The following is a 25,665-nucleotide window of genomic DNA, read 5'->3' on the forward strand; positions in this document are numbered from 1 at the left end:
CCTGAACACTGCCAGGTGTGGCCCCAAGACAAAATGAAACAAACAAAATGCTGTCCTGGTTGTCTGTACAGTTGTCTATGTGAGATGATGATCAATTTGGATATTTATTGCAAAGTTGGAGTTTGCAGAGTCGTACAAGTGTGAGCTAGGGATCTCTCGTTGATCTCATCTGTAAGGTGTGATATGCATTTATTTATCACATGTTTTGATTTTGGGGCCACTGTGTGGTGGTTAGGGCTTCTGTAGGGACTCAGGATGGTGCTGTGATGGAACCCAGGTTGGGTGCACACAAAGCAAGTGCCTTACCTGCTGAACCATCTCTCCAGGTCCCAGAGGTGATCTGCACTTAGAAATCAGGAAACGAAGCAGCACTCAGGGCTCACGGTCACACAGGCAGGATTGAGAGTCAGGCCTGTTTGAATCCACACTTTACTCGCTTTCTCTGACATCATGCTTTTTTTTTTTTTTTTGCTTTTTGGGTCACACCCGGCAATGCACAGGGGTTGCTCCTGGCTCTGCACTCAGGAATTACTCCTGGTGGTGCTCAGGGGGCCATATGGGATGCTGGGAATCGAACCTGGGTTGGTCGCATGTAGGGCAAATGCCCTACCCGCTGTGCTATCGCTCCAGCCCCACATCATGCTTTTTACCTGTGCATGATGTGAAGTTGGTTTCAGAGTTCAGGAACCATTGAAAAGGATTTTGTAGGTAATAGTGCAGGACAGTTATGCATATTTGCATTTTATGCTGATAGAGGGAGTGGTGAATATTTATACACTTTCTAACACTGTTTTACAGGTATTATCTATTACAATTCTTCTTTTGTAAATAGAATCTAACACTCAAAGTAAAATGATCAGGTTGGAGCAATAGTATAGCAGATAGGGCAGCTGCTTCGTATGTCTTCCATTTGGTCCCTATACACTTCGAGGAGTAATTCTTGAGTGCAGAGCATTGCTGGGTGTGACCCAAAACCAACCAACCAAAAAATAAAATGATAATATAAATATCAAGGCTCAAATGTCAGGATCTCTTTTTTTTTTTTTTGCTTTTTGGGTCACACCTGGTGATGCACAGGGGTTACTCCTGGCTCATGCACTCATGTACTCAGGTATTACTCCTGGAGGTGCTCCGGGGACCATATGGGATGCTGGGAATCGAACCTGGGTTGGCCAAGTGCGAGGCAAATGCCCTACCTGCTGTGCTATAGCTCCAGTCCCAGGACCTCATTCTTGGCGTTCAGACTTGAGAGGTTGTTCCTTACAACAGAGTGTGTATTAGAGGACCAGAGATGGTACACAACCATCCCAGAGATTGGCTACTGATGCATTTCAGATATGAGTAGGCAACATATGTGAACCAGGAGACCTTCCTGCTTTCTGGCTTTTCCTGGCGAGTGTGACTCTGTGGCTCAGAGCTGAGCCCTGTTCACCTCGGGTAGCCTGGTCCCTGGGGCCAGGCCTCTTCCTGGTCTCAGTCATTTCACCCTGTCCTTGTCTACACCCCGGGTGTGATCCTTGAAGATGTCGCTGGTCTGATTTCTAGGCTGTGTCCTACTCAGGAGACCATTTGGGAGGAACCTGGAAGTGTCGTGACAGTGGCACTTTATTTCTACTTGAAACTATGGCCCACCATGAAATGTTTCGGTAGCGTTGTGAAAATTTCAGAGCAGGCACTGGAGGGGCCGGAGAGCCTGAAGGGACTTGCTCCACACCGTCCACCTGGCTTCAATCCTTGGACCACATCTGGTCCCGCAAGCCCAACTCAGTGTCTGAGCACAGAGGCAGGAGTAAGCTCTGTGCACAGCCAGGTGTGGCCAGCTTTCCCTGTCCCTGGCCCTGTTTCAGAGGTGGAATGAATGAATGGTGTGGTTTCTACTAATGATTGTTATTCTGTGGCATTTTGACCCTAACTTGGCACTTTTACAAGTCTAAAAAAAATCTAATGGGAAGCTTTTGTTTCCCATAGAGAAAATCAGGTGCAGATATTTGCATATTTGTCAAAGTTTACAGATTTACAATCAATCACAAATCATCCTGTTATTCGTCGATTGCCTCGAGCAGGCCCCAGTAACGTCTCCTTCATCCTAGCCCTGAGATTATATTCAACGCTTTTTAGTGGTATTTGGCATATTGGGTACGCCACGAGGAGTTTGCCAGACTCTGCCGTGTGGACAGGCTAAATTCGGTAGCCTGCCAGTTTGTCCAAAGTAGGAATGAGATAATAAGATGTCATAATAAGATGTCGCGCGGCCGCGAATGCAGCCGTGCGGTTCCTGGAGCTGGTTTTTATAGTCTCTGAGTCTTGGCTGCTGATGGGATTACACGGCGCCAGGGGGCCAGGTGGTGGGTGTGACCCCCCGCCTACTGGAATTTGGGGGATGTGGGTGGAGGATGCTCAGCCCAAATCCGAGTAGGCTTGGAGATCTCGGCCCCGGAACCCGCGTGGCTTTGTCTCTCTGCCAGTACCTTCATGTGTGCGGAGAGTGGTCTCAGCATGGTGGTGGCTGGTCCTGGAGGTCTTCGGCTGCCGGAGCCCTGGTCGGGGCAGGGAGGAAAGTTCAACCCGCTCCCCTCCAACGGGCCCCGGCAAGGACAGCCAGGCGCGGGGGCAGGAGACTGCCTTACAGATTCATTAGTCAAAAATCAGGGGTCACAGAGGGTGCTAGCAGAGTGCCAGAGGCTCCCGGACTCACTCTCCAGGGAAGTCCCATTGGCTTCTGCCTGACAGGCAGACTCTCCAGGATGGTCACATTGTTTCAGATGACGTTTATCTTTCATTTTAGGATGTTATCTAGTGAACTGTTTCCTCATGATGTCTTGCAGTTCAAAGTTTCTTTAAATGGTTTTGCATAGTTTTTTGTTACCTCCAAAACTAAGATTAACCTAAAACTGTTCCCCTTTCCCCAGAGGTACTGAATTGCTTCATTTGGCTGTGCTGCATTCTAGGAAGCTCTGTGTCTACTTTGTCTCAGGTAAGAAATGAGTTTTTCCTTTTTCTTTTTTTTTTTCTGATGTAAAACACATTAAACTTTGTTTTTCTTGGGGCTGGGAAGCTAAAACCCCGTCTGAGCCCCTGTCCTGCTGGGTACAGACCTGGTGGCTGCCCTTGGGCCCTGCTCTGAACCACTGGCCTGGGTGGCCTCTGTGTCACAGGGAGTGCCCCACGTCCCACTTCAAAACAATAAAACATGGAGTTGAGTCTTAACTGTTTTTCCACTTGCTATGTGTCCTGTATTTCTTTTTTTCCCATTTATTTTTTTAATTGAATCACAGTGATATATACATTTGCGAAGTTATTTATGATTGGATTTCAGTCATATAATATTCTATTGGGCTGGAGTGATAGCACAGCGGGTAGGGCGTTTGCCTTGCACGCAGCCAACATGACCGACTGGAGTTTGATTCCTCCACCCCTCTCGGAGAGCCCAGCAAGCTACCGAGAGTATCTCGCCACATGGCAAAGCCTGGCAAGCTACCCATGACGTATTAAATATGCCAAACACAGTAACAACAAGTCTCATGATGGAGACGTTACTGGGCCTGCTTGAGCAAATCGATGAAGAACGGGAGGACCGTGACCATGACTGTGAATGTTCTATTACCCATCTGTTCACCAGTGTGCTTTTCCCATCACCAATGGTCCTAGTTCCCCTGCCCCCATGCCCACTGTCCCACTGCCTGACACTATGGCAGGCACTTTTCTTCTCTTTCTCTTTCTCTCTCTCTCTCTCTTTTTTTTTTCTTTTTGGGTCATACCTGGCGATGCACAGGGGTTACTCCTGGCTTTGCACTCAGGAATTACTCCTCTTGGTGCTCGAGGGACCATAGGGAATGCTGGGAATCGAAACCGGGTCAGCTGTATGCAAGGCAAATGCCCTACCTGCTGTACTATTGCTATAGCCCCCCTCCCCTCTCTTTCCTTTTGGCCCTTATGGGTTGCAATACAGATAATGAAAGGTTACCAGGTATATCCCTTTACCTGTGCCCTTCACCCCCTACACACTCTTGTGTAAGCTTCCAACCATTGACCTGTCCTCCTGGCCCCTGTTTATCCTCACCTTGGATATTAGTCTCATACATTATAATATATATGTATATATTTTATATCACATGGGGTTGATAATTCTTCTTCCTCTTCCTCTTTTCCTTCTCCTCCCCTTCCTCTTTCTCCTCCTCCCCTCTCACCTTCCCCTTCCTCCTCCTTCTCCTCCACCTCTTCTTCCTCCTCCTTTATTCTTTCTTCATCTTCTTCATGCTTTCTTCGTCTTCTTCATGCTTTCTTCATCTTCTTCATGCTTTCTTCGTCTTCTTTGGGCTTTCTTCTAGCTCTGCACTCCTCGGGGGCGAGGGGGGGGGGGCGGCTTGGAGGACCAAATTGAGTCCCGCTGTTCACTTATTCTTTTCTTTTGTGTTTGTGTCCCCAGCTGAGTGGTCTTACGGGAGCTCCAGGCTGTGGTCTGAAAGCCGAATGGTGCCCACCTGGGGTCCTCAGCATACACCCAGACCCTTTCAGCTCCATTGTTCATTTACTCTTTCAGCTTCTTGGTGTGCTGTTTTCATGCCAGTGTCTGTATGTGCTCCTGTATCTCCTGTATTTTGATGTCAGGTAGCATGGTTTCCTTTATTTATTTATTTTTTTCTTTTTTGGGTCACACCCGACGATGCATAGGGGTTACCTCCTGGCTTTGCACTCAGGAATTACTCCTGAAGGTGTGCAGGGGACCATATGGGATGCTGGGAATCGAACCCGGGTCAGTTGCGTGCAAGGCAAATGCCCTACCCACTGTTCTATCGTTTCAGCTCCAAGGTAGTGTGGTTTTTGTCTCCTGTGTGTCAGGACTGCTTTTCGGCTCCTCTTCAAAAGAAGTTTGTTGTACTATACCCGTCACTGCAGTACTGGGATTCCTCGTCATTGTCTGTTGGGTACCTTTGTCCTTTGGGCCCTTACTCTCTCCTCACCCCCGTGACAATCTCAGTCCTGGGCCCTGAACCCAATGCCACAGATAGGTTTGGTTTTGTCTGATCTCCTGCTTTATTTTTTTATGTTCCACCAATGGGTGGAATCATTAAGTATTTGTCTTCTCTTTCTGATTTACTTCATATAGTTTTGTTCATATTTAAATGTCCAGGGGATGGTCCCTCTTAATTTCTCCAACAATTATGTGGAGGGTTTATTGTGACTGAGAGAGGTCACTTCTGGGGACTTAGGGCACTTGAATCTTAAGAAATATTCAATAGCAACAACAGAATTCATTAGATGCCTATCTTGCTGTTTTATTTTATTTTTATAAAGTTGTTCACAATAATTTATTACATTAAATATTCCACCGCTGTTATTTCAAATTTTCCCATCACCACCCAAGCCTGCCCCAAAAGCAGATTCTAAATAATTTATTTTATATTGCTTATGAACAATTCACTAAAAATGATCCCAAAAAGTTTTCTTAGAGGAAAGTGTGTGAAGATTATTGTATCTCAATCTGGAGCCCTTGTATAAGATGTTGTTACAGGTTGAGACTTGTGTAGTTATAAAAAATTTTTTTTTCTCCCTGAGATTGGTTGCTATCTACTTTACACCCCATCAAGTGGGGTGTGCTACCCTTGGTACATCAGTGGTGCAGAGAATAAAATGTCCCTCTGGGAATTCTAAAATTTTAAATATGGTGATATAGCTGAGGTTAATTAAATTCTTTTTTAAAAACTGGATGGTGACTTTGGATCCATCTGTATAGCATGTTGCTTTTGTGTTGCTCTTTTCTGAGAGATTTATTTGTGAGACTCTAGATTGTGGTTGTTAATGAGCTTATATGGCGCCAGAGGCAGTTTGTGGGCATGACAGGCTAGCTGACAGACTACCGGAACCTCAGGGGAAAATGTCCCCTGTTTCCCTCTTGCCCCCTACCCACATGCACCTCCTGCCTCTATGGCAGACAGTATGGCAGCTAGTTTTCTTTTTTTCTTTTTACTTTTTGGGTCACACCTGGTGATGTCCAGTGGGTACTCCTGGCTCTGCACTCAGGAATTACTCCTGGCAGTGCTTGGGGCACCATATGGGATGCTGGGGATTGAACCCGGGTTGGCCCCGTGTAAGGCAAACACCCTACCCGTTGTACTATCGACCCAACCCCATAATTCTATTTTTGTTTTGTTTTGTTTTATTTTTGGGTCACACTGGGCAATGCACAGGGGTTACTCCTGGCTCATGCACTCAGGAATTACTCCTGGCGGTGCTTGGGGGACCATATGGGATGCTGGGAATCGAAATCGGATTGGCTGCGTGCAAGGCAAACACCCTACCCGCTGTGCTATCTCTCCAGACCCCATAATCCTATTTTTTTTATTAGTGAAACACCATGAGGTACAGTTGTAGATTTACAATTTTTTGTGCTTGGGTTTCAATTATACAATGATCAGATACCCATCCCTCCACCAGTGCCCATTTTCCACCACCATGGATAATATCCCCCCCACCCCCATTCCCCCATCCCCCCTGTCTCTGTGGCAGGGCAATCCCCTGTGTTCTCTCTCTCCTTTTGGGTGTTGTGGTCTGCAAAAGAGGCATTGGGTGGCAAACATGTTCAGTCCATAGTCTACTTTCGACATGCATCTCCCCTCCTGGGAGGATCCTCCAAACACCCTTTATTTGGTGCTCCTTCTCTATCTGAGCTGCCCTTTCCTCTAGAATGCCCGACTGGCCACTAAGCTATGGAGTAATCCTCCTGGTGCTGATCTCAGCTATTCTTGGGTATTAATCTCATATTTTGTTACTTTATATCCCCCAGATGAATGCAATCTTTCTATGTCTATCCCTCTCTTTCTGACTCATTTCGCTTAGCATGATACTTTCCATGTTGTACCACTTGTATGTAAATTTCATGACTTCATCTTTTCTAATAGCTTCATAGTACTCCATTGTGTAGATGTACCAAAGTTTCTTTAACCAGTCATCTGTTCTTGGGCATTCAGGTTTCTTCCAGTTTCTGGCTATTGTAAAGAGTGCTGCAATGAACAAACAAGTGAAGACGTCACTTCGACTATACATTTTTGCCTCTCTGGGATATATTCCCAGGAGTGGTATTGCTGGGTCAAATGGGACTTCAATTTCTAATTTTTTGAGAATCGTCCATACTGTTTTCCAGAAGGGCTGAACCAGTCGACATTCCCACTAACAGTGAAGGAGTGTCCCTTTCTCGCCACATCTGCGCCAGCATCGGTTGCTTTTGTTCTTTTGGATGTGGGCCAGTCTCTGAGGTGTGAGATGGTATCTCATTGTGGTTTTGATCTGCATCTCCCTTATGATTAATGATGTAGAGCATTTTCTCATGTGCTTTTTTGCCATTCGGATTTCTTCTTTGAGAAAGTTTCTGTTCATTTCATTGCACCATTTTTGGATGGGGTTGGATGTTTTCTTCTTGTGGAGTTTAACCAGTAATTTGTATATCCTGGATATCAACCCCTTGTCAGATGTGTATTCGGAGAATATCCTTTCCCATTCTGTAGACTGTCTTTGTATTTTGGTCACTGTTTCTTTGGAGGTGCAGAAGCTTCTTAGTTTAAGATAGTCCCATTTATCTATCTCTGTTTTCACTTGCTCGGCCAGTGGCGTGGCATCTTTGAAGATACCATTAGCTTCAATGTCATGGAGGGTTTTGCCAACTTTATCTTCAATGTACCTTATGGTTTCTGGTCTGATGTTGAGGTCTTTAATCCATTTTGATCTTACTTTTGTACATGGTGTTAGGCAGAGTTCTGAGCCCATTTTTTTGCAAGTAGCCGTCCAGTGATGCCAGCACAATTTGTTAAAGAGGCTTTCCTTACTCCACTTCACATTACTTGCACCTTTATCAAAGATTAGATGATCAGATGATTGAGGGGAGATGTCAGTGTATTCAACCCTGTTCCATTGGTTTGCAGTTCTGCCTTTGTTCCAGTACCATGCTGTTTTAATTATTACTGCTTTGTAGTACAGTTTGAAGTTCGGGAGGTTGATTCCTCCCATTTTCTTTTTCCCAAGAATTGCTTTAGCTATTAGTGGGGGTTTATTGTTCCATATAAATTTCAGGGGTGTTTGCTCCATTTCTTTGAAGAATGTCATGGGTATCCTTATAGGGATTGCATTGAATTTATACAATGCTTTCGGCAGTATTGCCATTTTGACAATGTTAAGTCTCCCGACCCATGAGCAGGGGATATCTTTCCATTTCCTCATGTCCTCTTTTATTTCCTGAAGTAGCGTTTTGTAGTTTTCTTTGTACAGGTCCTTTACTTCCTTAGTTAAGGTGATTCCTAGGTACTTGATTTTCTGGGGCACAATTGCAAAAGGGATTTTTTTTTCATGTTGCTTTCTTCTCTCTCACTGTTTGCGTATAGGAAAGCCATGGACTTTTGGGTATTGATTTTATAGCCTGCAGCTTTACTATACGAGTCTATTGTTTCTAGGAGTTTTTTGGTGGAGGTTATTGGGTTCTCTAAGTAGAGTATCATATCATCTGCGAATAGAGAGAGCTTGATTTCTTCCTTTCCTACCTGAATGCCCTTAATATCTTTTTCCTGCCTAATCGCTATTGCAAGTACTTCCAGTACTATATTGAACAGCAGTGGAGAGAGTGGGCATCCCTGTCTCGTCCCTGATCTTAGAGGGAAGGCTCTCAGTTTTTCCCCATTGAGGATGATGCTTGCTGTAGGCTTGTGGTAGATGGCTTGAATTATGTTGAGGAAGGTCCCCTCTATACCCATTTTGGCTAGGGTTTTCATCATAAAGGGGTGCTGGATCTTGTCAAATGCTTTCTCTGCATCTATTGATATGATCATATGCTTTTTATCTTTTCTTTTGTTGATATGGTGGATTATGTTGATTGATTTCCGAATGTTAAACCATCCTTGCATCCCTGGGATGAATCCTACTTGGTCATGGTGTATGATCTTCTTGATGAGTAGTTGGATTCTATTTGCTAGTAGTTTGTTGAGGATCTTTGCATCTGTGTTCATCAGGGATATCGGCCTGTAATTCTCTTTCTTTGTGGTATCTCTGTCTACTTTTGGTATCAGTGTGATACTTGCTTCGTAGAAATTGTTCGGAAGTGTTTTTGATATTTCAATTTCGTGGAAAAGCTTAAAGAGCATTGGGAGTAAGTCCTCTTTAAAGATTTGGAAGAATTCACTAGTGAATCCATCCGGGCCAGGACTTTTGTGCTTGGGGAGACTTTTTATTACCATTTCAATTTCCTTGATGGTGATAGGTCTGTTCAGGTATTCCAGGTCTTCTTGGTTCAGCCTTGGGAGTCTGTAGGAGTCTAGGAATTTATCCATTTCCTCGAGGTTTTGATGTTCCGTGGCATAAAGCTTCTCAAAGTACTTCCTGAGGATCCTTTGAATTTCTGTAGTTCTTGTTGTAATGACCCCCTTTTCATTTCTGATTCGGTTTATTAGGGTTTTCTCTCTTCCTTTCTTTGTGAGTTTTGTTAGAGGCTTATCAATCTTGTTAATTTTCTCGAAGAACCAGCTCTTGGTTTCATCTTTCGGATTGTTTTTTGGGTTTCCATCTCGTTAATCTCTGCTCTGAGTTTTATTATTTCCTTTCTCCTGTTCGGGTTGTGCTCCTTTTTTTGGTCCTTCTCCAAGCTCTTAAGCTGTCAGGTTAGGTTACTTATGTGTGCTCGCTCCTACTTCCTGAGGAATGCTTGTAGAGCTATAAACTTTCCTCTTAACACAGCTTTTGCTGTGTTCCATAAGTTTTGGTAACTCGTGTTCTCATTTTCATTCGTTTCTAGGAATCTTTTTATTTCCTCTGATTTCCTGTCTAATCCACTCGTTGTTCAATAGCGCACTGTTTAATTTCCAGGTGTTTGATTTAGTTCTCTTTTTTTGTGTGTGATTTACTTCTAATTTCAGCGCATTATGGTCTGAGAAGATTGTTGATACAATCTCTATCTTCTTAATTTTATGGAGGCATGTTTTGTGGCTCAGCATGTGGTCTATCTTGGAGAATGTTCCATGTACGCTTGAGAAGAATGTGTATTCAGCTTTTTGTGGATGAAGTGTCCTGTATATATCTACTAAGTCCCTTTCTTCCATTTTTTCCCTCAGATGAAGTATGTCCTTGCTAAGCTTGAGTCTGGTTGATCTATCAAGAGGTGACAAAGCGGTGTTGAAGTCTCCCACTAGTATTGTGTTGCTATTGATGTCTTTTTCCAAATCTATGAGTAGTTGTTTTAAGTACTTTGCTGGTTTCTCATTAGGTGCATATACATTTATTATTGTAAGTTCTTCCTGTTGTACAGATCCTTTGATCAATAAGAAATGGCCTTCACTGTCTCTTATGACCTTCCTCACTCTGAAATCGATGTGGTCTGATATAAGGATGGCTACCCCAGCTTTTTTATGGGAGCTGTTTGCCTGTAGGATTGTTTTCCAGCCTTTGACTCTGAGTCTGTGTTTGCTTTGACTATTGAGATGCGTTTCTTGCAGGCAGCAGAATGTTGGGTTCAATTTTCTAATCCATCCTGCCACTCTATGTCTTTTAATTGGTGCGTTTAGCCCATTGACATTTAGAGAGATTATTGTTATGGCATTTTGTCCCATTGTTCTGTTGAAATTTGGTGTGTTTGAGGGGCCTTTCTTGCCTTAAAGTTGCCCATTTAGTTGTTCTTGTAACCATGGTTTTGAGTCTATGAAGTTCCTGGGCTGTTGTTTGTCTGTGAAACTGTGTGTTGTTCCTTCTGTTATGAATGAGAGTCTAGCTGGGTAAAGTATTTTTGGGGAGGCATTTATTTCATTGAGTTTTTTCACTATGTCCCACCACTGTTTTCGGGCCATGAAGGTTTCATCAGAAAAATCAGCTGTGAATTTTAAGGATGCTCCGTTGTAAGAGATTTCTGTCTTTGATCTTGCTGCTTTCAGAATTTTGTCTCTGTCTAAGGTTTTGGTCATTTTGATCAGAATGTGTCTTGGGGTATTTTTATTCGGATTTTTTCTAGCTGGTACCCTTCAGGCCTCCTGAATGTGGTCACAAGTTTTCTTCAGCTCTGGAAACGTTGTAGCAATGGTGTCTTTGACAGTTTCTTCTTCATCAAGGTTTTCTTCCTGTCCCTCTGGGATTCCAATAATTCTTATGTTACCCCTCTTGGCTTCATCACGATCTTCTCTTGCCATCTGTTCCCGAATTGTGAGTCTCTTTTCCATTTTCTGCTCTTTTCTGGAGAGTCTCTGAACTTCATCTTCGAGCTCACTGATTCTGTTCTCAGCAGCTCTTACTCTGCTGCTAAGGCCTTCCACTGAGTTTTTCAATTCGCCTACGAGATTTTTCAGGTCTGACATTTCCGATTGCATTTTCCTCATTTCTGCCTTCAAATCCTCTTGTCTTCTATTGGCATTGCTTTCCATTGTTTCTTTTAGTTCCCTAAGCATCCTAAGTAGCTCCCTTCTGAATTCCTTGTCAGAGAGTTTGTCTAACACTACAGTACTGTTGGTGTCATCTGGGCTAGACTCTTCAATAAGAAAGTTTGGTGGGCTTTTGCGTTGCTTTACCATTGTGAGAAGTGTGGTTTAGTCCTTCACGTTCACTGTTACTATTCTGCTTGATATGCAGTGTGAGTTAAGATAGGCGTATGAGTTATTGGCTACTGTGTTTCTAGTGACTGAGCTAAACTAGAGAAGTTTCCATCAAAGAAGGTAGCATATGGTTCCTATGATATATGTAGTGGGAGAATATTTCGTGGCCGCTAATGCGGCTGTGGTTTCGGAAAGAGTCCCTGGCACTGGCGAGGAGTTGGGAACGTCTCCTGGTTGGAATGAGAGCCTTTCAGCTTTGTTGCCCAGAGCTGGGCCTCTGTGCCCGTCCCGCGCAGATCAGGGGAGATAACCGGCTTTCTAGGAGATGGAGCTAGCTGCGTATGCCCAGAGAGGGTCCCAGGCCCTTGGGGGCAGGCTGTACCTGGTTGGAATTGGAGCCGTTCAGCTTTGTTGCCCAGAGCTGGGCCTCCGTGCCCGTCCCGCGCAGATCGGGGGAGAAAACCGGCTTTCCACGAGATGGAGCTAGTTGCGCATGCCCAGAGAGGGTCCCAGGCCCTTGGGGGCGGGCTGTACCTGGTTGGAATTGGAGCCGTTCAGCTTTGTTGCCCAGAGCTGGGCCTCCGTGCCCGTCCCGCGCAGATCAGGGGAGAAAACCGGCTTTCTAGGAGATGGAGCTAGCTGCGCATGTCCAGAGAGGGTCGCAGGCCCTTGGGGGCGGGCTGTACCTGGTTGGAATTGGAGCCGTTCAGCTTTGTTGCCCAGAGCTGGGCCTCCATGCCTGTCCCGCGCAGATCAGGGGAGAAAACCGCTTTCTGGGAGATGGAGCTAGCTGCGCATGCCCAGAGAGGGTCCCAGGCCCTTGGGGGCGGGCTGTACCTGGTTGGATTTGGAGCCGTTCAGCTTTGTTGCCCAGAGCTGTGCCTCCGTGCCCATCCCGCGCAGATCACCATAATTCTATTTTTAATCAGATTTTATTCCCTAACAGTTCTTTGGGTCCAAGTATGGTAGTTCATTGTGGGCTTGATTTCACCAGTTTTTGTGAAATTTATTAATCTTTGTTTCAGTTCTTAGATCATTTTTAGTCCAAATTGAGAATTAACTTTTTAATGAATGGCACTACAGGGAAATGTTTTATGGATACAGGAAAGGTAGGGGTAAGTAAAAGATACTCTTGTTTGAAGTTTGCAGCTAGAATAGAGTTTGGATTTCTCTCAATGATTTGGGCTTTCTTCGTATATTGCTTTCTGTTGCTAGTATTAATTCATGTTTACTGTCATTGAATTGGTGGCATGGGGTGGGGTGGGGAGGAGCTTGAAGAGCTGTTAGATTGTCCAGATTGGGCTTAGTGACCTGACATGGCACAGGATGGACATTCTCCAATGAATGGATGGACCAGTCTTAGGTGGAACTGTCGCATTGCTGGTGGCCTTATTTTCCTTCCTTCTCTTACTACTCTTTATTCTATTTCCATTCTGTGAATGTCATGGACTTGCAGCAGTACCACACTTTGTCTTTCTCAGTTTGTGGTGAGCAATACTGCTCTAGTTTACTGTGCAGTTGTAGTTGTTCATGGAAGTTGTTGTTCCTCTCATTTCCGGTAGCTGTGAGTGATGCTTTATTTACTGGTGCATACAATCCCTGGAGGAAGAGAACAGCAGTAACTGAAAGTAACTCCTGAATATTTCTTGGTTACCTGGATAGTATTGGGGGCTTCGAAGGGTTCCAAGAGGGCAGGAGTGGGCTGTGTCACAGAAGCTAAATGTCAGGTTAGAATCTTTGCCTTTCTTGGTCATGTTTGAACAGCGGCCCAGAAAAAAACAAGCTTGTGGAGTTCCACTGGCGCACAGATGAGGGATAAAATTATATTTATCAAAAAAGCCTACTGAAAGGAAACGGCAAGTTTGGTTATGACTTGTTTATAGGACATTGGTGTGCTCCTTCAAATTAGTGTTGAAAATGGAAGTTATTTGTCACGGGAGTGGCGATGGTATCACTTGAGAGCTCTGTATTCTTCGGGGGTGAGGAGGGGTCCTGACCACATTCCCTGACGTCCCACCTCACTTCCCTTCCTGTCTCTCATTTCTTGAGTATCTCATGACATTTGTAGGCTGATAATTTGCGTATTTTTCCTGGCGTGGCTTAAGAAGAGAGGTCTGAGAAGTTAATGTTTTTGTTCTCTTGAAAATGTTTCTTGAGGTTCCGGATTGAACTTTTACCTAGCTTTTACTGTAACAGGGGAAGCAGAAACTTTTTCTAATTGAAGTCAAACGGCTGGTGTGAGCAGAGGAGAGTGGTCACTGGGCTTGCTCTTGCTCTCCACTGCTGCCCCTCTCCCCAAGCCCCCCAATATTTAGTTTTCTTTTGCATACTGTGTGCTTTGAAAGATAGTGGAGGCAAGCTAGAAAGGTCTATCCAAAGTCAGTCTTACGGGCACACCAGGTAGCCCTTGCTAGTCTGAGGCTGCAGTACTGACTTTCTTTTGCTGACTGGGATGTCCTCAGACACAGGCTTGGTGTGGAGAAAGAGCAGCGCCTGCTGACCTGAATTTTGCCCACCTTATCAGGCTCTGGGAAAGCATCTCACATTGCTTTCCGAGGGCTCTAGTTGCGAGTAAATGGTTTGCAGATGTGTGAGCTTAAGCCATATTTCAGATCATGCTCCCTGAAATATTTGTTTCCAATAGTTGTGTGCTTCTCCACAAACATTTTTTTAAGTATCTGACATATTTATAGATTTTTAATGTTTGCTGAGAGAGGGCAGAAAGATGTGGTTCTTTACTTTTGATAGGCTGATAGAATCTAATTTGGCTCTTTAACACAATGGGTCTTTTCATGAAGTCTGTAATGGTCTTGATTTTATTTAACATTCTTAGATTGGGCAGTAGATTTTCTATATGTACAAAAAACTGTTGACAAGGTGAACTTTGATTTTCCAGAGAACTAAAAAAAAATCTAATCAGATAAGGTTGTTTTCCTTTTTTTTTTTGCCACACCCGGGAGTGCTCAGCGTTTACTCCTGGCTCTGTGCTTGGGGATCCCTCCTGACAGTCCTTGGGGGACAGTATGTGGTGCTGGGGATAGAACTTGGTGGTCATTGTGCAAGGCAAGTGCCCTTCTTGCTGTATTATCTCTCCAGTCCCAAGATTTTTTTCCTGCTTCTCAATGGTCAGCAATATAGTGGAATTTCAGGAGTTTAACTTTATTCAACTATTGATGTGTAGGTGGGCTGGAGCAATAGCCCAGCAGTAGGGCGTTTGCCTTGCAAGCAGCCAACATGGTCGACCCGAGTTCAATTCCTCCGCCTCTCTCGGAGAGCCCGGCAAGCTACCGAGAGTATCTCTCCGCATGGCAAAGCCTGGCAAGCTCTTCGTGACGTATTCGATATGCCAAACACAGTAACAGTTATGACAATGGAGACGTTACTGGGCCCTCTCGAGCAAATCGATGAACAGCGGGAGGACAGTGACAGTGACCGATGTGTAGGTATCACCACCTCCATAATAAATAAATAAATAAATAAATAATCTATTGCATAGGGGATACAAAGAAACACAGTAAAGGAACAACAAGTGGCCAAAGTCATCAGAACTGTAGTTTTACCTGTAGAGCTGAATCTGGGGTGGGGGTTGGGAGCTGGTGGCTGGTAGAGTCCCTGGGGACACTGGTTGAAAAAAGCAACCTTTCTGGTGTTGGATAGATGGATGCAGGGAAGGATAATTAACAGTATTGTAAACCCTAGTACTTTAATGTAGCACTGTCTTCCCCTTGTTCTTTGATTTGCTGGAGCAGGCACCAGTAACGTCTCTATTGTGAGATTTGTTGTTACTGTTTTTGGCATATCAAATACACCACGGGGTGCTTGCCAGGCTCTGCCCTGTGGGCTGGATATACTTGGGAGCTTGCTGGGCTCTTCGAGAGGAACAGAGGAATTGAACCCAGGATGGCCGCGTGCAAGGCAAACGCCCTACTCACTGTGCTATCGCTCGAGTCCAGTACTTTACTAAAAATGACAAAAAAACAAAGTTTTGCCCAGGTCTCATTTAAATAGGTTCAGTGGCATTAGTGTTCTATTATACATTTATGTTTTATTTGGTAAAACTATATTAGCTTTCCCTATATCCAGAATATAATACAAGCAAGCTTTCATTCCTTTCATTCTATATATCCAAGGGAAAAAGCTATGTAATTTTTTGTTTTGTCCTCTCCAACAGTGCTCAGTGGGTCTTGAAGCCAGTTTTGGGTGATATTTCAGCCAAAGGGGTCAATACTCGGGCAGGTGACGCTGTGCTGCTGGGTCTCTTTGGTGCTTGGGGCAGCGTGGTTCTGGGGACTGAACTTGTGATCGGGCGTGCAGAGCATGCGCTTCAGCCCCTTTATCTTCTCAGCGTCGAGTCATTTTAGACTTGGATTGCTGCTCCGTCTCTGGGGAAAAATGGTTAGCAATGTTCACTTCTCAGGGACTACCTTTATTTAAAGGTAATTTCAAAGAAGAAAGAAGAATTTTTTTCTTCTTCTTGAGGTTTTCAAGTCCTGTCCTTGAAATATAAAATTTACCAGTGCATTTTGCAGAACATCTAGACTTGTATCATTTCATGCCAAGATTGTTAAAAATAGTGATAGCTATGTGGATGGAACTGGAAAGCGTTGTATTAAGGGAAGTAAGCCAGAGGAAAGATAAACACAGGATGACATAATTTGTGTGTGGTATTTAGAATAAACTGGATGAGGAAATGTAGTGTTTTAAAGAGGGGATGCCCAGATCGACCTTGTCCCAGAGTATGGGGAGGAGAAGTAGAGAAAGACTGGAGGGGCAGAGGGGGAGAGACAGATGAGAAGTAATGGGAACCAGGTTGGGAGAGTAGGTACAGAGGTGGTGTTAAGGAAAGATAGAGCCAAATGTCCAAACTACAGAGTCCACTACTCTGAGATCAAGACTCTGAGATCAAGAGACCCAAACTTTAACAACCAAACTTAGAAAGGTGCCTGTGGAGAGGGCAGGCTGGAGGGGGGATATGGAGGGAACCTGGAAGCTCTAGGTGGAGGGAAGTGGACACTGGTGGTGGGGTCAGTGGTGCAATACTGTATGTCTAAAACTCAAGTATGAATAGTTTTGTAAATCATGGTGCTTTAATTTTTTTTTTTTTTGCATTTTGGGTCACACCCGGCTATGCATAGGGGTTACTCCTGGCTTTGTGCTCAATAATTACACCTGGCGGTGCTCAGGGGATCATATGGGATTCTGGGAATTAAACATGGGTTGGCCTCATGCAAGGCAAATGTCTTACCCGCTGTACTATTGCTCCAACCCCCAATAATTTTTTTAATATTAAGAAAATTAAAAACAAAATGCCAAAACCCCTTAGCACACAGCTCTGTATATCATAGGTATATAATAAACTTGACTTAATGTTGAATGAATTAATAAATTTGAGCAACTTGCAATTATACATACTCTCTCTCTCTCTCTCTCTCACACACACACACACACGCACATGCACACATATAGATAGTGACAGCTGACTCCTGCATTCGCTGATCTGAGCTCCTGATGTGGCCTATACAAGTATGTAACTTACTCAGAGGGTCTGATCTGGTTTATTCTCCAAATGAGGTTTGCCATTTCTATAGGGACAAACTAAATTTTTGAACTTGTATCTTGAGGCTCTTTTAGATTAGTGTGAAGTTACTTACTCAGCTCCTAACTGATTAGGCTGGTTTGGTTGATGACTCTTGTTTCTCTGGGCGCACTGATTTTACTGTCATTGAGATCCTGGAAAGCTTTCCTGTCTTATCAGGATTAGTTGGCCAATTTGAGTCTTTTCTTTTGGCTTTTATTTTACTAGTCTGTGAGATTTGTTGTGACCATTTTCAGGGGCGTGCTCCAGAATCAAATCTTCTGGAGAAGAGTCTGGGAGGAGACACGATTCTCCTCCAAGAAATTTTTTCAATTTTTCTTTCTTCTTTTGGGGGTCACACCCGGCAACACACAGGGGTTACTCCTGGCTCATGCACTCAGAAATTACTCCTGGCGGTGCTCGGGGGACCATATGGGATGCTGGGAATCGAACCCGGGTCAGCTGCGTGCAAGGCAAATGCCCTACCCACTGTGCTATCGCTCCAGCCCCCTGTTTCAAAATGCAGGAGAAGGAAGGGCCAGACTGAGAATGATGGAGATGGAAATAACATACTTGTTGCATTTTCTTTCGGAAAATTTCATTGTCTGAACAAATTGTCTGAAGCTGATTTGATTGGCCCCTTTGAACTCTGTCCAGAGGGTGTTGGTCCCAGAGAATGAGACAGACAAACACCCATGAACTGTCCAAGCCTCAAGCTCTCCTGGGCAGCCCTGAGTAAGCCCACAGTCACTATAACATCATTCCCCACTCAGGTTCCCAGCAGGTGAATCACTGTTTAGGTTGACAGATAGTAAGGACACTTATTAAGAGCATCGGAATCTGGTAGATGTTTCAAGAGCAGAGACTGGGGTTCATGTAGCCAGGCAGCAAGGTCCTCACAGTTCTCTTCTGTTTGTGTCCACACTGCCTTCTCCATCTCAAAGACCCTAAGCTGTGTTATTCTTTTTGGGTGCATTTTTGTTGCCCATTTATATTCTTAGACTTAAGTTGTTTCTCCCAGGAAACTCTCCTGACTTTGGGCTTGGGTTTTTGTTAAGGGAACCGCCTCCCACACAAATTCCTTGGAAATTTTATTTTTATTTATTTATTTATTTATTTTTGCTTTTTTGGGTCCCACCCAGCGATGCTCAGGGGTTATTCCTGGCTCTGCACTCAAGAATTATTCCTGGCAGTGCTTGGGGGACCATATGGGATGCCGGGGATCGAACCCATTCCTTGGAAGTTTTAAATGACAGAGTCAGGATATACAGCACGAGATATAAGGAGCTAGTTTGAGAACTGTGTGTACCAGCTGTATGATTGGGGGAGACGTTTCTTCAAAGGTTTTTTTTTTTTTTAAACTTAATAGTACCATGGTTCTAAATGAGACAAAAAGCTATTTCTGTTCTTAAACTTCAGCGACATTGGTAGATCCTGCAGGACAAAAAGTAGTGAATGTTCACTTGTAAATATATACATATGCATATACATACATACATACACAAGAATTGTTTTAATGCTCAAACTCTCGTTTGGAGATGATTTCATTTATCTTACGGTATTTCAGTTTTTCTTTAGTTTTTACAAGTTGGAATGAATGAAAGGAAACTTCTTTTTTGAAAAGGTTGCATTCTGCATTCCTTTTCTTAGCTCCAATTCTAAGTTCTTTAGAAAACTTAGCATTACATTTCCTGATTACAGATAGAGATTCTTTTAGCATTTGTAAGAAATATGATCTGTTAAATGTAGAGAAAGATCTCCCCCCAACCTCCCCCCTCCCCCCCAGCCCAAGAGACTCTTCTTGGAAGATTCAACTAAACATTGTCCTGTTTACTTTCTAAGTGTAGTGTCCTGTATCTTTCTGGACTACAGTATAATGTATTTGAGGTTTGAATATTTTGAGAGTTTGGACAGAACATTGAATTACTTGAAAAAGGTGTGGAGAATTTTTTCCTTAGATGCTTATGGTCATTTCTTTTCTCTATTAGTGTTTTTAAATGTAAGGCACTTAGACAGTTAAAGACTGTTAACTGGGGCTTGCATTCTATGGCATTAGGGTGATAATCATTCTTGCTACATAATGTCCTAGTTAGAGCTTTGCCGTTCTCTTTTTTTCTTTTGAGCTTTGCTGTTTTGGATCTCACTGAGATCCAAGTACTCAGAGCTGGTATAGATGATGAGAAGAAGAAATGAATATTTATTAAATATAAACAAGCATAAAGCATTTATTTATTTTTTCTTTAGGTACCTTGGGTAACGTGGAACATGGTAACCAATATCAGATCAAACTGATGTATGAACACAATCTTCAGAGAACAGCGTACAACATGACTTATGGACCATTTGGTGGTGTCAAAGGTAATTTGCGTTTAATCCTAGCATGTTATTTCAAGTATCAATTTTAGAACATCTGGCCACATAAAAATGGAAGGCTTTTGTGATAGGACTGTCAGAGAGAATTAAGTATAGTTTACAGATATCTTTGTGTTCAAATACCCAAGAAAAATAAAAAAAGAAACGTTAAACTCAGAATGTGTTTGATTTCCGTATAACCAGCACTTTAATTTTTTTTGGGGGGGAGGTCCTTAAGACATTTTTAAATTTTAATTAACAATTATTTATTTTTCCTCTCACTTTATTTAAACACCATGGTTTACTAAGATTTGTTAGGGGTATCCTGTATTCCAACACCAGTTCCGCCACCACTGTCACTTTCCATCCACCATTGTCTCCATTTTCTCAACCATCTCTCATGCTTGCCCCTGTAGCAGGCCCACAGTAGTTTATTTTATACTGTGTGTTTCCATTAAATGAGTAACAAAGTGATCAAAAAATATTTCCATGGAAGAAAGTTTGTGAAAATTGTTGTTTCTCACCATGAGAACATTAAGACCTTGTCTGAGGGTTTGCTAAGCTGTTGTTGCAAGTTAAGCCTTTGTGTGGTTTTGGTAGTGGAGATTGGTTGGCTTTTATGTTATATCCCATCCAATCTGGGTGCTAGAATTTGGGAGGTTGTAGAGTTTGGAGATGGCATTTGGTCATAAATGCTGCTGCACACTCCAGAAAATCCAGAAAATTTAACTTGGCAGTCTGAGAAAGTTTTGTGACTAGGTGATCTCTTTCAAGATTTATTATGAGTCTCTTAACCAGCAGTTTTAAAAGTATAACTGTAGTGAAAGTTTTCTGGTCTTTTCTCATGTATGTGAGCTGACTGGAGCTGGGTCCTTCCTGCCTGAAGCTGAGCTCTCGGTGGTGGGACTGTGCTCCTGCCTCTGTCCATTGAAGAAGGGGTCCTCACGTTCTTCCCTGCATGCCTTTTGCATCCCATCCATCTCCAGGACCTATGTTGATGTTTGTGCAGGCGGTGTTTGACCAACTCTGTGCATTGGTCCCTGGGTGATGACTGGAATGACCCTTCCCAAGAATGGGGAGCAAGGGCTGGCTTCTGTGGGTTCTGCCTGCTCCACTGACCCCTTGAGGCAGGGTTTCTTCTTCCTTAGAGGCGTTTTCTAATTCTCTCGAGAGCCGTGTGCAGTGTGCCAGCCTCAGCTCAGAGCTGGCTGTCCCCACTCTGGTGTAGGGCAGGGCTTTCTTACAGCTCACCTCTCCCTTAGCCACAGTCCCGGACCATGGGCGCTGCCAGTGCAGGACTGGGGACTGAGCTGGGGTGGGGATGGGGGAGGGGGATTCGCTGTGGGCATCCGGGGCACTTGCAGAGCTTTTAGCTAGGAATTGTAGCCCTTCTTTTTGGCTCAGGTGGTTGAGTTTGTTGTGTGATTGCCACTAGGCTGCCTCTGTTAGACATTTTTAGTGATAGGGGAAAAACTCCTTTGCTTGAGAGGTGTCATTCATCACTGTGAACTCAGTGAATTTGAGCTTGAAATATTCCTTAGCATCCAGGAATACTTTGGGTGATGTATGTAACAAAAGACTTAATTGAATTGCAGGAGTGAGTGGGAGGAAAGTTTCAATTATTTGAGGAATAGGAGAGGTGTTAAGAGTTAGATGAAAGGCAAAGAGGAAGAGAAGAGCAATAGTTGGATCTGAGGTCCCCTTCTATCTGCTTGTGTCCCTCTGGCCACTGAGGTCAGAACTGATTCTAATTCTTCCCTCCCTTCCTTCCTCCCTCCCTCCCGCCCTCCCCCTCTCTTTCTTTCTTTCTTTCTTTCTTTCTTTCTTTCTTTCTTTCTTTCTTTCTTTCTTTCGCTTGAACCCTTACCATCACAGATACATGGTATGTGCTTTTTATTGAACCAACTCCCTGACCCTAATTTTCATTGACCTTTAATATAAAAGTACATGATGTGAATGTGGGACCTAGTTCTTCCTTATTTAGTGAACTATTCAGTTCTTTACTAAATTCCCCATAGGCAAATTATTGAATTCTGTGCATCTGGATCCTAAAAATTGTGATATGAGAAAAAAGTGGTTTGGGTAAATAAAAGTGGGGTTTTTTTTTGATAGCATGAGGATGGTACTTTAACTTTTCAGATCAAGGTAACTAAAATAACATTTTAAGTAAGTAAGCTGTCTTACTTTCTTATAACATTTTGCTGGATTTAGCAATGGATTTCCAAAGTGATGATCATTGCTTCTCGTTTGGAAAAGAACAGTTGACTTTGTGCTTATATATCTTCTCTTAATTATTTTCAGTTATATCTGACATTAAGAAGTACTGTTTGAAAAGCAAGAGGATATTCTGACATATTTTACCTTCTTGCGGTTAAGCAGAATATTCCACAATTTGAAACAGAAGTATTTGAGCGGCAGAGGGAATTACTCCATTTCATGGCTTTGAAACACTTATGTAATATCATCAAGGTTGCTACAAGAAAAGAGGGGAAAGTAGTTGGGTGGTAGATGAATAAAAGTTGGCGTGGGGGAGGGTTGGCTGGGCAGGAGAAGTGGTCACTGCTCAGGGGCACAAGGGTTTTTTCTGGGATGTGAGAGTGCTTGCAAATTAGATTATGGTAATTGTTACATAAATATGTGAACTATACTCAGTAAATATGTGAAATATTGTTGAGTTGTAAACTTTAAAGGGGTATGTAAATTGTATCTTTATAAAACTGTTAGAAACTAACCATGGAATAAAATCTGATGCCAGGCCAATCCGGGCACCCTTACATTGTTTGTGTAAAACAATTTGGTGCTCTTATAATAAAGCAGGTCAGTTGTGCTGAGAATTGTGAAAATGTTCTTGAAATGTGACTGATGGGAAGAGGAAAGGCCATATCCAGCTGTCATTTATTTAATTTCTTTTTCTCTTCTCCTTTGCTTTCTTTTGTATATATCGTATGTTCCAAACTAAGAAAAATAGAAATAAATGAGTAATTAAGAAGAAGGGCCAAGTCAGTTTTAATGCATAGGTTCAGTGGGTATCATATGACTAAAGTTAAATCTTGTTTTCTGAAAAGAACATCTTTGAATGTAAATCTTTATCTGTGATTCTAAAGATTTCCATAGGATAGAGTTGTAGAAATAGAGTTACTGAGTCAGAATGTTTAAAAAATACTATTTCCTCTCAGTCTGAAAGCAGCTTCCATTCTACACATGAGTTCCTGATTAATAAATGCCAAAAAGTACAGAACTTACGAAGAGGTAAGTGAAAGTCACTCCAAGATGCACGTGTTTCTAGAGTGTATCTGTTGCAAGACTGACCTTTGCAGGACTGAGAAGGTCAGGCTTTTAATTGGAAAACTTCCCTAGGCTGGATCAGAGCTTTGAATAGAAAACTTCAGAAAATCCTTCCCCTCTCTCTTCCTTCCTGTATATATAAGATCCCTTCTTGTGGGAGTTGAAGTCATGTCAGTAATCCTCAAGAAAGGAATAAAGCGTAAAAGGAAGCCTGGGAATATTTATTATGATTATGATTATGATGATTCATTTTAGCTTGGGCTTCTCATGAGGTGCTTACAAGGCCTGGGACCCTTTCTTGGTGATTCTCAGCTGACTGGTTTGGGGATGTAATTGTGGGGGGCCTGAGGGTTTGGGCCGGCCTCCAAGGCTGCTCCTCGGGATGCTCAGGGACCATGAGGTGCTGGGTCAGCAGCCCTGCTGCATCTGGGGCCTGTGGGTGAGCCCTTGTCCCGTATCTCTGGCCCTTATTATTAGTATTGTTATTTTGTTTTTTGGGTGACACCCAGCAATGCTCAGGGCTTACTCCTGGCTCTACACTCAGAAATCTATCCCGGCGGGTCCCCGGGGGACCATATGGGATGTTGGGGATTGAACATAGGTCGGCCGTGTGTAAGGAAAAAGCCCTACCCACTGTACTGTTGCTCTGACCCTATTGTTCTCTTATTTTAAAGAGTCGTCTGTAGTTTAATGCTTTCTGAGAACTAGGTCATATGCATCGTATCAGCACATGATTTGTGGTGATTTCAGTACAACCAGAGTGAAGATTGTAGTTAGCTAACAGACACGCTCAGATAAATGTACAACGTCAGCGTCAGCATATTTCATTTCCATGGTGCATTAAGGGCTGGTTTTATTCGTGTCTCATTAGTAGAACTTTCTCTCCACTTAGTTAACTTGCATTGACATGGCTTTTTGGAGATGAATCTGGAGATAATGCTTTACTTTAAGTCAAGCCACAGAGGGGATTCTGTATTTCCCATTTCTCCTTATGCCCTTAATTTCCATTACATATGAAAAATAGTTCCCAGTAAGCTGGAGATAAAATGGTGAGACGGGACCTAACTCAATTATGTGTCGGACACTATGTCTTCAGATTCCAGGAACCACTGAGCTCTCCTGACCTCTTGAAGCATTTCAGCTTTTTTGCTCCCTTTGCTGTTGGAGGTGCTCTTCCTTCTCAGAAAGTTCTCTTTCCTTTGGGCTGCCCCTCATTTCCCTCTGCAGCACCTAAAAATGTGGCTCTTTTTTGCTTTGGTCAAGTCTTTTTTTAACTTAACTTAAATAAATTTATTTACTAAATAAATGTTCCTCTGTTCTTCTCAGAGAGCCTGGCAAGCTACTGAGAGTATCCTGCTCGCACGGCAAAGCCTGGCAGGCTCCCCGTGACGTATTCAATATGCCAAACACAGTAACAACAAGTCTCACAATGGAGACGTTACTTGTGCCCACTCGAGCAAATTGATGAACAACAGGAGGACAGTGCTACAGTGCACTGCTAAAATAAATGTATTTATATTTTATGACAGTAGCCATGTTAACTGTCTTATCCTTGTAGCTCTGCTACCCCAGGCTCTCCACTAGAATTTCCAGGGCCCTTCCACCACCATCTCAAGGCCCCCGACTATCTCAAGCCCCCACAACATGATCTCAGGGTCCCTTCCCTCTCACTTCCCCTCCCCCCGCCAGAACCCCCAGATCACATTTCTATTAACCACTGACACCGTTTTATTTTTAAAAATTTTTCATTTCTTTTTCTGTCGATGGAGTGACTGTTATTTACAGCGTTGTTTAATGATGGTTTCCTGCAGACGCAATGCATTGCCAGCACCACGCCAAAAATCCAACAATGGGGTGGGGAGCTGAACAGACGCATTCCCAGTGAAGACATACAGATGTTCAGTGGGCACGTGCAGAAGGGGGCATGGCCACTGGTGGTCAGGGCAGTAATGCAGACAGACCAAGAGGCCCGTGAGGCAACAGGCCTGTGAGCATGGCACAGCCAGTCTGAAAAGAGCCTGTGCTGGCGGGTTATGACGAGAGAGGAGCCTCACCTACTGTTGGCGGGCAGGGCATCTGGGTTAGCCCCTGTGGAAAGCTTAGGCCTAGAACTCTTTTTTTTTTTTCTTTTTTGGTCACACCTGGCGATGCACAGGGGTTACTCCTGGCTCTGCACTGAGAAGTCACTCCTGGCGGTGCTGAGGGGACTATATGGGATGCTGGGAATCGAACCCGGTCGGCCAGGTGCAAGGCAAACGCCCTACCCGCTGTGCTATCTCTCCAGCCCCATTAGGCCTAGAACTCCTGCGCCCTGGCCAGACCCCTCCAGGCCTCTGATGCTTTCTCGAGGCGGCCGTTTGTGTCCTGTGTGAGTGCGGGAAGCCCCACTAGATGGCAGTCCTCTACAACCTTGTGCCTTGGCGCTGCCTTTACATGAAAGGGCTTAAAAAATCATGGCTGGAGGATTTTGATCCCCCGAAGCGTTACCTTTTATTAAATATAAAGCAATGTCTTCAAATCGTCAGAGAGTAATGGATGCCCTTTAAAAATTAATCACAACTTTAACATCTCAGAATAAGGGAGAACTTTTTCTAGTTGTTCGCCTCAAACTTTAGATTGTTCAGATCATGGTGGGATGATGATAAAAACGTGTAGGTTCTGGAGGATCTGATGAGTTTCCGATGCTGTCCCGTGTGCTGCTGGGTTGCAGAGACCTAGTGGTTGGGATTCCTGTCTGCATCTGCCTACTCAGTGCCATTCTGGCCAGCTGGAGTAAGCTCTAAACTCTTCACAGTCCGAGGGACTTGCCCAGGCAGACCTGGGGAGAAACTCCACCCGGCTCTGTGTCCAGGAGCTTGAGGTGGGCACAGTACTAAACTGCTTCCTTTTCTGGGCTGTCAG

The 25,665-nt window shown here is 43.7% G+C and overlaps 1 protein-coding gene across 1 annotated transcript in view; it reads left to right on the plus strand.

Moving 5' to 3' along the window:
- Positions 1-25,665, plus strand: part of BBS9 (Bardet-Biedl syndrome 9) — a 567,629-nt gene that overhangs the window by 24,050 nt on the left and 517,914 nt on the right. The window contains exons 4-5 of the mRNA XM_056118050.1: positions 2,910-2,974; positions 19,372-19,485. Of these exons, the coding sequence (XP_055974025.1) occupies positions 2,910-2,974; positions 19,372-19,485 (179 nt within the window). The remainder of the gene's footprint in view (positions 1-2,909; positions 2,975-19,371; positions 19,486-25,665) is intronic.

The sequence above is a fragment of the Sorex fumeus genome, unplaced genomic scaffold, assembly GCF_029834395.1.
Source record: "Sorex fumeus unplaced genomic scaffold, SorFum_2.1 ptg000037l, whole genome shotgun sequence".
NCBI classification, from domain to species: Eukaryota; Metazoa; Chordata; class Mammalia; order Eulipotyphla; family Soricidae; genus Sorex; species Sorex fumeus.